Source organism: Varroa jacobsoni, unplaced genomic scaffold (assembly GCF_002532875.2).
Source record: "Varroa jacobsoni isolate VJ856 unplaced genomic scaffold, vjacob_1.0 scaffold_481, whole genome shotgun sequence".
In the NCBI taxonomy this organism is placed as follows: Eukaryota; Metazoa; Arthropoda; class Arachnida; order Mesostigmata; family Varroidae; genus Varroa; species Varroa jacobsoni.
In genome coordinates, this window is record NW_019213383.1 from 36,955 (window position 1) to 49,547 (window position 12,593).

General features: G+C 40.7%; 1 protein-coding gene across 1 annotated transcript in view; it reads right to left on the reverse strand.

The window, feature by feature from the left end:
• Window positions 1-1,282: 1,282 nt before the first annotated feature.
• The window catches only part of LOC111260814 (uncharacterized), a 33,406-nt gene continuing 22,095 nt past the window's right edge, over window positions 1,283-12,593 (reverse strand). Inside the window, exons 4-8 of the mRNA XM_022833843.2 lie at window positions 10,783-10,944; window positions 6,817-6,994; window positions 6,158-6,465; window positions 5,756-5,955; window positions 1,283-5,459 (exon numbers count right to left, since the gene is read on the reverse strand). Coding sequence (XP_022689578.1) covers window positions 5,028-5,459; window positions 5,756-5,955; window positions 6,158-6,465; window positions 6,817-6,994; window positions 10,783-10,944 — 1,280 coding nt within the window. The 3' untranslated portion in view covers window positions 1,283-5,027. The remainder of the gene's footprint in view (window positions 5,460-5,755; window positions 5,956-6,157; window positions 6,466-6,816; window positions 6,995-10,782; window positions 10,945-12,593) is intronic.

Genomic DNA, 12,593 nt, shown 5'->3' on the forward strand with positions numbered 1-12,593 from the left:
TTAGGTTCAACAAAGCAGAAGTAATCACAAAGGTGGGTAGATGGATTTCTATGAACGGATGCATTGGGTTCCGGTATGCATGCCCACTGTATTACTGGGATAACCAGTACTAAGATTGGAAAATGTCGAACAATAGCCTTACAATGCCGTTTCGATAGCCTCTCGAAGAAAAGTTTTCAATGCATTGCTTATTTTATGGCATAGGCCAATTTCGAATGCGTAAGAGTTTAGGTAAGCGCAGCCTAACAATGTTAATTCCATCACTTCGAAAAACATCACTGCCAAAATTTATCCCTAGATCTACCGGCTCCAGCTGTAACCAAGTTGAGTATTAATGAAAGGTCATCAATAAATACAATCGAACTTCAGATAGGTTGGACTATTTTAGGACTGTTCCAGGTGATTAGGGTATTCCAGGGTCAATGCATAACATGCGCAGCCCTTATTTGCCAGACAGGACAAGCATTTCTTTTACCAGAAACGTTTGGGACATCGGCTATGCTATCTAATAATCTTAATAACTATACTTAATAATAATTAATATTAAAATGACAGTTGAGATATAAGAAGATAGGCCGATACAACTACATACATTTTACGGTTTCCGAAAGTGCAAAGGTAGGTTTTGTGGCCGGTCGTGACGACGAAAAACGTATCCGTACTCTTCACCGAGCCGAGTAACTGACGGCACGAAAACGTAACTTTGTAAAGTAAAACTAACTAGAAATGCAACTCTCAAGGTACTGCCGTTCTCAAATTTTGTCAATAAGAGTTCTAGCATAGATGCGTGGAAGCTGCGTTACGTAACAGTCACATAACGTGGAATCGAATTTTCCTAATTCATCCGCCCTACCGTAGTTCTGAACCTTCACAACGTAGTGCTCGAGCATGCTCTAATCTAGAAAACAAGCTTCTACTGCATTTTGCTAGCAGTCGCTGTCTCAATACCATTAAGTCAGCCACCCAGTTGGCTATTTAAGGAAGACTTTGTTCGCGTGAGCACTTAAACTGCTCGAAGGTACCGATGTTTATATTAGCAAAGAAGGAACATTTTCAGATAATTGGCGGATTTTTTGTATTGGTATGTATTTCATTCGAGATGATAAAAATCCGAAAAAAAAGCCTCTCAACTTAGCTCTTCGATTCTTCGCAGTCTAGTTACGTTCTAGTGATCTCAGCTGTTCATCACTAGTGTGTAATGCGACCTAGAGTTTATTGGCAGAATACGGTCTATCGCACGCTTTTATATATGTTATACTAGATAATAATGACGCATTCAATATTAGAGTAAATGAGATGTGTTCATTTCGCTGGCGCGCTCATCACCAGCGTCATTTGTTTTAATATATATTGTTTTTACATGATTGCTGAACGAAGCGCACAGCGCCCCGTCATCCGTTCCTCGATTGTGGGTGCTTCACATCTTCTACATAATGAATAATAACAGAGTTTTCCGTATTATCACGATCACTCACTACACCCTTCTTACATTCCCTATTCTCTATATGCTTATACGTGAACTCTGCTTGCAGTGTCTGGCCACCTGCTCAACGTTCGATCACGACCGTCTGTGTGGCTCACAAAAAGTGCAGATGCAGAAATATTCTTTTTACATTTCTTCTTGCTGCTGCTGCTACTATCATTGGGAACGATTTGTGGTTATACATTTGATTGCTTAATACATATAACAATTCCAGCTGTCTCTCCACGACGCCCCGCCATCTTGGCCTTGTTCGCTGGGCCGATTTATCCAAATGACGTCTCTGTAACAGAGTCAATACGGTGAAGGCCAAGGCCGATACGCTGCCTTTTTGTTGCCTGACCGTTGTTTGGATAAGTCTGTTACGGGGCTATGTCTAATAAGACATTCGTGGGGCGAGACGGCATTGTGCCGATGTCAAATTCATCGGAACTTAAAAGAGACCTTTGTGTGATAGGCGGACAAATACCACTGGCAATTATACATGCGTTAGGTTGTATTCGATACGTGCTAATAGTACAACTATTTCTGAAAGTAGTAATCGCCGCTATGCTTCCTATTTTCAGTATAAGATAGAAACGAAAACCTTTTGAGAGATATCTTTTCGGCAAACCTGAATCAGTGTTGTACCATGACGCTATGCTATCTAGCTACCCTGTCTACATAAATGAGCAGTTGGAATTAGGCGAACGACTACAGTTATAGAAATAGACATTTCTTTAAAACAGGTTTGGGGCAGACTAAATAATAGTAGTCCAATCTTATCAATTCTACACTAACAGTGGTTTCTCTCCTCTAACATCCACAACTTCAACTGTTTTCTTCTGCGTTTTTTTCCGATTATGGGCCTCCTTTCGGCGGTCCATAAACTACCCTCATGTTGTGTTTAACAAATACTATCTTCGGTCTCCCTCTCAGCCACGATCCTCATACATATATAATGCATACAGTGATACCGCGATGACATCGTTTGAGTATCCCCCATTCGTATAGGCGACATTTTATTATCAAGAGTGAGTTGTTGAAGTTATTGGTACCATTGTTATTATGGTCATTGATGATTATCAATGATACAATCACAGTTGCACGCCAGTCAGTACTTTACTTGCATTTGTGTGTATGCGTATGTTATGTCACGTTGCCCTTTTTGATGTACCTTCTAATAAGATCGTGTTCATAGGATGTCCTATCTAGATTTTTTCTGGTGTTGAATTTACCTTTCTCCCTTTGCATTTATCTAGATGGTTTCGCCTCGGAGATAGGATTTTCGGTAGTCTTTCGGACTAATTTTCGTAACCTGTGTTATTCCTGCTCCTTTGTTTTCTCTTTTGCTGTTTTTTCGTGCTACAAATGTTTACGTCTGTTACAGAACAAAATCGTTTTCGTCACCGATCTTCACTTTAATCTCTATATATTGATATATACATGTATTTTTACTTTTCGCACAAAGCTGGTTTTCCGAATCAATGTAGTTTTCCTGTTTTACCTGGATATTGTATGTAAATATGTACAATCTAGGCGTGGCTTTTAACATTCGGGTAGTACTTAGTTACACTTCCGCTTCATGGTTGAAGTTCCTGTTAAACCTGTGTTAAATGGGTAAAACATCGGTAGTCTATTGGTATAATATAAAATCTTATAGTGAACATCCTTCAATCGGCGCATCGGCTTATTAGTCTTCACAGTGACAATGTGTATTCATCGCCTTATGCGCTGTGTCCTGTCCGTCCATTCCTGTTTGCAGTTACACCTCCTTCACGACCTATGACCCTACGCTACTATGTATGTATATAAACTAGTTTTTGGATATCTTTAATCAACGTTTGATCTTGGCACCTCAGATCATCATACCAGGTAGAATTATTTATTGTAAGCCGGCTCTCTAAATTTATCTTCTGTTTGTTGCACAACTAAGCCTGGTCAGCAATACAATTTGTTGACGCGGTTGTTGCGCGAGGAGCAGACTACGCGTGTTTAGTGAATACGTCATCTATCACCATTTGAACTTCGTCACACAAAACGCAAGCGAGCATAGTTTCTTTTTATTTCACTTAGCTAGAAGCTTCCCTTTTTTTCGATTATTTCAACGAACAATTATCGCAAGTGAAATCTCTTGAATGACCTTTTCTTTGCATAAGACAAAAAAGGACGATCTTGCCTGTCCTTAACGCTATTTCGAGTCATTGATTCCCGATACTCTACATTAACCAAACATATTGACTGTACACTTTTTATATCTACGATGATAATAATAGTAATAAAAGGTGTCTGCTCTTTTCTGATCGTCAATCAAAATGGGAGCATTGCTGCTGGACAAAATTTACTTCTTGTAACTTGTTGTAAGTTAATATTACGGATATTTTGACCAATTTTCATTCCCCCTAACCACGACGGCTTTCTTAATCACTTTCTCGACGGTGTCAATCGATAAGTAATGTTCTTCCTTTTCACCGTAGTGTTTGATTTTACGTGGGTTACGATAAAATCGCCGTGATGTTTTCATGGTCGATGGAAAAGTTTATACTGGAAAAGGCCCAAGGACTAAGATATCTTCGTTTTCCTGCTTTGTTTTCCTTATTGAAGCATGGAGACGCACAGGTTCTACCTGTGTCCGCAACCTTTTTTACTTTGTTATTATCAATGCTGGTCATTCGTAACTGTTCTAGTTCTATGCAAGTTCTTGACCAAATCTGACGTCCTTCTCTCTTCACGTTTCTCCTTGGTCAGCCAAAGTCGCCCATCAGTTTCCTTGTTTTTATTTCCTTCCCAACTAAGTGGCTGTTTCTTCAGAGTAGGGCAAGCGAATAAACGACCAATAGGACCAATCCGATTATCCAGTCGGCCAATCCTGCTAAGCAAAACGTCGCTTTGATCATTTACCATTTGCTTCGTTAGTCGCCGTCATCGCCTGCGATCTGACGTTCTCGAAGCTGTTTACTCCTCTTCGCGCATCTATCTACGAACATCGATCTATCCAATATTTAGCGATGCCAAGTAGTTGCCATAAATAAGTGAACAGCATTGTTCGTGTCTGGCAATTTGTTCGTCCGGGCCAATGAATTTCGACACAGTGGGCTTAGGGACAAGGACAAAAGGAACTTGAAGCTCTCCATTCTCCTTTGCGATTTTATGATATTATCATACATGTAAGATTATACAGACAGCAACGAGTCTGGTTGCCACACATCCCGTCAGCGTTATCGACTAGGAGTGGTCAAAGAAGTTCGTAGTGAGCGCCGGTGACATCCGTCTCCGATAGACGTAATTTATGTTTTGCTTTTTTTAAAGAGAGATGGATAGGCTTCAGCAGGCAACGTGCCAGCAAAACGAGACAGTGTATCAAGTAGGACATCCGGAAAAACACTACGCTATTTTATTGATTTTTTTCATTAGCTGTCGTTCCAACCGTATCATTGTCCGAATGTTGTTAAACCTAACTTGCTTTCATACTTGAACGTCTCCTATTCGATTTTTTGTCGGTCCTAGCCAATTTTTAGCTTTGTGCCTGCAAGGCCTAGCTACTTTACGGCTGTTTGTCCTGACTGATCTACATCGACGTATTTACAGTACTGCCTGGCTGTTGTTGTTGCGTCTGTATCTTTTGATTTTGATGGACAGCGGCGAGTTCATGTTTGACCGCCGCGGCAACGGAATGAGGACCCTCTTTGGCAGCAGCCATGAGAGCGGCCGATGCTTCGCGACCGTGTGTCAGTTTACGCGAAATGATCCTTACAGCTGAAAATCGGGCCCGTTTGTACGCGGCCAGCACTCCGACCCCAAGTACCCGTAGACATACATATTGCACGATGACGGCTAACCCCACTGATAGTGAGCGGAGCGCAATGTGCGTGTACAGTTTTACGACGAGAATGGCCGCTGTTGCTGAGCAGCCCATAAGAGCAACCACACAGCACGTCTGCACCCAGTTCATCGTCGACAAACCCGACGGTAGCCAAACTTCACCGCGTTCTAGCTCATACTGAAAAAAAAAAAGAAAAGACCATTGTATGCATCACCGTTAGCTTGTAATCAACGTTGCAATTTAAGAGCACTAGTCTATGATCTTTCTAAAGTCAGCTATACTTCGCATGAACTCAAGTTAGTTTAATTGTAAGTTACTATTAGTAACAGAGTTGCGACAATGTAGTGAAGTGTGTTGAAGAATAATGTGTTGTGCTAACAAAAAAGAACAAATGTTGCATGCTACCACCTTATACCATCGCGTGTTAGAATCATAACTAGTGGAAAATGAATATCGTTTACTCAATTAGTTACCTCTTCGTTACAGACTTTGCATCGGCTGCACTGCGAGCTAGCAGCACTCTCGACAAGCCACGTCTTGAGACAGTCATGGTGGACGACTGACACATCACCCCTACAATTGCAGGGCCGTATTAAAGGTCCAGCATCGCGTCGATCACTATCGTAGCATATGAAGCACTCAGGTGGACCAAGCCGCTCCACAGAGCCCAGATCTACAATGATAATAGAAAAGTTGATGACAAGAAAAATCTAGATGTTACAGAGTCGACATAAACAATTATCGATAAGTATCGTAGGAAATACGGTAGAAAAATGGTACAGCACGTGGTGTCGCCATCATATCGCGTCCTGCGTATTATGCGATCACAGTTAACATAATAGAGGTAACATGGTATTGTTTAATGACACACGTACCGCCGCTGAATCTCGTTAAATCCTCAGGTGCGGAACTTCGAATCTGAGTAGGCTTACGCATCAACAGTCGTTTCGGGTTCAATATCCAAAGTTGTTGTGGCTGCACACAATTCCAGAGGACGCATGGAAACCAGAGCGCGAGTCCTATCTCAATGAGGCGAAACGACACCTCGTAAATATTACGGGACACGAGTGCTACCCGGTGTTTCCACAAAGGACCGGTCATATCCGATAGGATGAAAAGTGCCGTCACCAACGTCAGCAGGGCGTATGTGACCAGCCCAACGCGACTTTGGTGTTGTTGTGACCTAAAAAGCGAATTCGAACGTGATCTGCGTATAGTAAATTTATGTCTTGTAGACACACACATATTCGAAAGGAGATTTGCCGACTGGGTAATGTAGTTTCCCAGGGTTGGGAAAAGTTGGCCGGTGGATGAAATGAGGCTCGTCTCACCGTGTATCGCATTTGATTTACGTGTGTAATCACTTTATACATAGCAATTTGAAATTGCCTCTTAATAAGCTGTAGGTAACTGTTTGGAGGTGATATGGCTTCACCATAATAGTTAGAAATGTCAGATTTTCCAGGAGAATTAAAATCAGTTTATTCATCGATCTGTTAGGAAGTTAAGCTCTGTCAGGGAAGTGTGATTCTACCTGTCTGGCACGTGGCTGACTTCTGTATGAGGTCCAAGCGCTGTGAGAAATGCTCCGCGAATTTTGATGAATACCTCCACGCCGTAGACGAGAAAAACAACGACCACAATCATCATTAGAATAGCAAATGAACCGTTGAATATTCGAAACAGCAAAGCCCGTTCCGCCTCATGGTAACCTGCAGACACACAAAAATGGCTCCTTTTCTAAATATGAAGTAGACAAAAAATGGTCACATGCTACGAAAACATCTAAGCGGAGAGTAACTACTATAGTTATAAATTGAGCTCGTTTCCAGGTAGCTGTATAGATCGTGTTGGTAGTCGAGGTTTCACCTACTATAAATCATTACATCATTATATTTGTATACGTTTGCAATGCTAATTTCTTCTTGTTATAAACAAAGCAGCCAAATTGATCTGCTGCTACGTGTGTAATCATTTATTTGCTAACTAACAGCTACCTGCCAATTTTCATATCGATGTTTTAGGTGACGTATCATGAATGAAGGGTCAGAAGACTTTCAAAGCTCACCATTGATGACCGCGACTAGCGGTTTTAAGACCACTGCTATCTCAACCTATAGTCATCTACAGCCACCTGATAGGCTGATTTACATGTTCAGTTATGTGTCATTCCTATTTCTAGAGTTTCCATATTTCTATTATTAATAAAAATGCTTTGTCATCGCCTTGTAACGCCTAATGTAAGACGGTCTAGGATATAAAACGTAGCTTATCGTTATGGTTAAGCCACGAAAATTGCCTACCGTGCCTGTTAGGGCGACCATGGTGCATATTTTTATCTCTTACTTACTATCCCATAATGAATAGCACCCTTGTATTCCCAGTGTCCCCGCGTGTTTATCTATTGAAGTTTAGACCACATATCTCGCTCTAGGTTTTTACCACGGCATAAAAATGTTTCGGTTTTCGTTGAGGGCCAACCATTTGAGTCAATGCTTCACGGTACTAGCGAACATAAAATTTAGGACTCAAATTCAAATAATTCAGACGCGGAAAACTCGACAGTCGATCTGGCTTGTCTAATAAATGGCATACTTCCAGTTTTCCTGAATATTACTGTTTGTTGTCGTAAGGCAAATCATACTATGTTCAACTGTACTTAATAGCAACCATAAACATATATATCACAAGTTTGCTTATATTCACGTTGACAATAGCTCTATAGCACAAGCCTCAGATGTTTCGAAAATCCGAACCTAACAGTAAAGTGCGGCTTTGAACAGTCGTTTGATGACAAAGCTCAATATACCGCAACCCCACTACTCGTTGGCCAAGGCCAAACCGTTAGACTAGAGAGTAGCCGTAGACTAAGTGAAAATAGCGTTAGTAAAAATTCAAGGAAAAATATTGTTAAAACTGAGGTTTCAGGAGAAAAAGCAATTTGCTACCGACTAGTGCCGAAACCGTCACCACAAATGAATAGACTATGCTGTGTACAATGGTTATAGTATATTGAGATAATACGTATAAATATAATCTGATTTATGCTGAGCGGTCACAAGCTGGCAGTCGAAATTCAACCCGAGGTTATCTCCAGAGCTCCTCATGAGCCAGATAAAATTAGCATCGTTATTTGACTTGTTTATCAATACATGCTGTGCTCGCTACATGCTAGCAAGCAGTGTTTTTTTCTTCATCCGGAGACATAAGATGAAAGGCGGCCAAAGCTCTGTTAGCTGTCTCAAGTTTTACCATCGGAACCGCTGGTTCCCAACATAAAACGGTTGGATTAGAATCCAACGTACTCTTAAAAGTAGCAGCCATTACACGATATCGATTCGACAGTATCACTGAATCAAATCAAAACGTAAGCGTTTGATATGAGAAGATGCAGGCTACGATATGAACCAACACTCATTTAGTGACATGCGTCTAGTATATACGCTGAAGTTGTACCATTATCGGTTATATAGTCTATCCATTTTCGATTTTGCGTAAAAAATCGTTCATCAAAATGTGTATGAGAAAGTGGGGTAGGTTGGATTTCTGCGAATTTCCTCGAAACAAAGGTCTTAAAATCTAGACGTTATCTATTACTAGTCGGAAACTTTTGCGAGCTGAGTCCAAATTTTTAATATAATAACTTGAAATAGTATCTCTTTTTTTAGAAAATTCTATTTGAAGTGTTGTGTATTGCAAATTGATATTTCGGATCGAAAACGCCGGCTAAATGCTATAAACTTCACATGCGATTCTACGCGAAGTATCGTCCCTGGTAGCACTAGAAAGCTCAATGAGCTCAGTCAAAGTACAGGGCACATTGTTATGCTTAAGATCAATACTTCGAGGTAAGCCAGTTTACGTGCAAAGATTAGGTCTTAATATCAGGTAAATTCTTCATCTGTTGGCGAATTTTTGTTGAAAGACTAGATAAGATTGTACGAGAAAGTACCTGAAAGTGTGTCTAGGAAGTACTTGGAAGCAGTGTTTAGCTTCGAGCTTGGGGCTCATATTTTCTGAATATGGCTCTCTTAACAAAGTTCGATAACAGTATACGGATTAGGTCACTGTAATAATGTTTCTTCATGTAATAATAATGTAATGTAATAATATGAGTGTACTTCGCATATATTCAAAGGATACCTGATCGTAGATTGAGCGTTTGTTTTTGAATAAATATTCTAACGAAGTACATAGAAATCGAAATTTCACCCACTATCCGGACTCATTAAGTTTAAAGTATAAGCACTGAAAGAATTGTACGTGTTGAGGACACAAACCCGCAATGAAATAGAATGAACTAAGAGAACGTACGTAAATCACGTACGACGAATATAGCTGTAATGCGACCATTGAAGGCTGCGTCCTCAAAACGGTCAGAATTGTCATTGCATCGGCTGGCTGAGTGACAAAATAAGGACTCTGCGGTGGAGGTACTCGGCCATGGAGCGGCCATGTCAATACGCTTCCGTCCAAAGGCATAAAAGTATAGGATACAATCATAGCTTTAACATCCATAGCTAGAAGAGACGTTTTATAGAATAAAAGGGTTTTTTTTTCTTTTAATTCAGCTGTAATTCTATAAAGCGAGAATACTACTATATTAGTATATATGCCTGCCAAAGCATAGATACAGAATCTAACAGTAGGGATGATATTTATGAAAGCAGACTTGGGGCTGAATCCTCAGTCCGCGACAATTCAGTCTATTGTAGTTCACGCGAATAACACAATATACGTTCATGCAGAGACAGGCACAAAAAGTTGTCCACAGCCCAACGGGTATTACGGGACGCACCTCGCTCGCTGGTGTTTCATAGAAACTTTCTGAGATGGTAAAATAGCAGAATTTAGCCTTGCTTATTATGCCTGACACCAACTGAAAGGGACACACGTATTGCCTGAACGAAGTTCAAAAAAACAAACGTGGATATACCGGAACGCACTGACTTCACGCTGCACGCACTGACGCACCTGGCAAAAACGGTAACTTTTAAATAGCTCGGTCAACACCTACATAACAGCTGATCTACAACTGTTGCAGCATAGCATCTTCAAGATGGCTTGTTTTACGACGAGTCCTGGGCGCAGATGGCGCAAAAACGCTGCGATTTGTCCAAGCTGTAATCAAATTGAATTCCCTTGAAGCACCGCCTCGAGCGTCGTAAGTGTCTCGACTTCAGCTGTGAGAAAATTTTTGCGTTCACTGACCCACCCCTTGGGCAAGATTTTATCGAACGCAAACTTCGATGATTCCGTCTGACTGTGCAAACGATCGATCGATACGTATTGCGAGTATCAACAATATCCCACCGCTATGATGAAGCCAAGCTACGCTAGCAGGAACCGGCAGTCTGCAGCCACTCGCTCCGTTCCTATATGGCAGTTGACCTGCCCTTACTAAATGCATATTTCATTCATAACCGAACGTATATTACTTCGATTATATTATCAAATAGATAGCTTGGCGAAAACGTCACGATGCCACGGGTACACTCACCTGCGTATTGTGATGAGACCATCTCCAGAAATAAAAGCGCATATGTGACGAAGTTGAAGACCATAAATCCGAGAAGGCTTTTGGTGAGAAAGCCTGGAGGGTCAAGACGGGCATCCCGCACGTGGAACAGCTCCGCCCAAAGGCAGACAATCAATGATGAGCCTGAAAGCAAAAGCGTTACAACATATGTGACATCGAAATGTTTGGTAGACAAAAACTTTCGGAAACAATGATACTACAAAACTTCCTCAAAATTCCATTTTTGCACCAAGTCACCATGCTACTTTTCCGTAGAACATATGGCTACATACTTTATTTATACATACATAATTATAATGCAAAGAAGAAAGCCATTTTGTATAGTAAAAAATATCTTTTTCTAAACTACTAATGACGTGATGAAAGTGAAACGATCATCCACAAAAGACTGTCACCCATTCGCATTAGTAACTTTGTCTGCAGAGAAGCGCAAATCTGTTTCTTGCTGGTAAAGGTCGAGCGATAAAGGGTAAATTCGATATATATTAGGTCAAAATATATTAGATCGAGTCTATAAAGCTTTATATCTCGACGAAGTTATAGTACCTATAAAAGCTTGCATGTATTATGTAGTCTTAGTCTAGTTTTATCTTTTCAGCTCTTATCACAAAAATAGTGCTACATTTTTTTTATCTGCTTTAATCGATTATTAAGTCGCACAAGAAAAGGAAGAAATATCATAGGCCAACAGAAGTTCCTTTTGTAGCATGGACAGTTAACATCGTTTAAAACGTCACCCGCCACGATTCATCATACATTTTCGCGAAAAGCAGGCCACCATGTGAGTAGGTCAAGTACATTTATAATTAAGCCTTGTATGAGTAATCTTGTAGCAATTGTATTAGCAATAACAACCATAACAGGATTTGAAACTACTGTCAAAGTATTACCTAGGTGAATCCCGCAAGAGTAATACGAAATAGAATAGAGCAAAAGTATTCAAAAATCTTGTTGAAGCTATGACAGATGTATACCTTCATCGTTACTGACTGATACGTATTTTTGATTGAATGTAATGGCGACACGTAAAATACTACCGTAAGGCTTCTACCTGAGAGCTACTCTGCGTAGACCTAATACGTCGATGTCCATATGCCTCGGTAAGTTACTTGACCACCATTTTCTTCCATAATCAAATTACCCTGCAGAGAGAGATATTTTGAATTGAATGTGCTTCGCTTTTAAGCATGAACTCCTATGCGTCGTCGGCGCACCCATTACTGTCGTAGTTTTTTAGCATCGATGCACGAGGCCTTCAAAAATATGAGAAGGCAAAACAGCCAGCGGCTATGGATTAACAAAAACAACGCCCAAGTCAGTTATACCGGTTGCGGTGTGGCAATACGAATTGACGTCGTATCAACGTGAAGTGCCTCACAGGAGCACGCATGGCCGCCGGCATACTAATTTGTAGACTATATCGAATCCATAAACGTGATGTCACGTAAACTGCCAGAAACGCTAGAAAATACGCCAGGTTAGTACGGCTACAGACTTGTAGCTCACCTGATGGGTTTTGTATAACAACTCAAACGCTATGAAAAGTTAAGCTGAGCTCGGTTATTCCTACCGTTCACAGCAATGCAAACAATACGTCACGCACTCATATATATAAACTACGTTAGAAAACATATCTAAGATCAATTGAATATAGGGGAATGTAACCAAGAGAGGCTTCTATCTTCTAAGAAGTTTAGGTTCATCAGGTTGAGGTTCGAAGAAAACTACTATCTCACAGTGTGATGCTATCGGCATGAAAGGCGTTCTTTTAA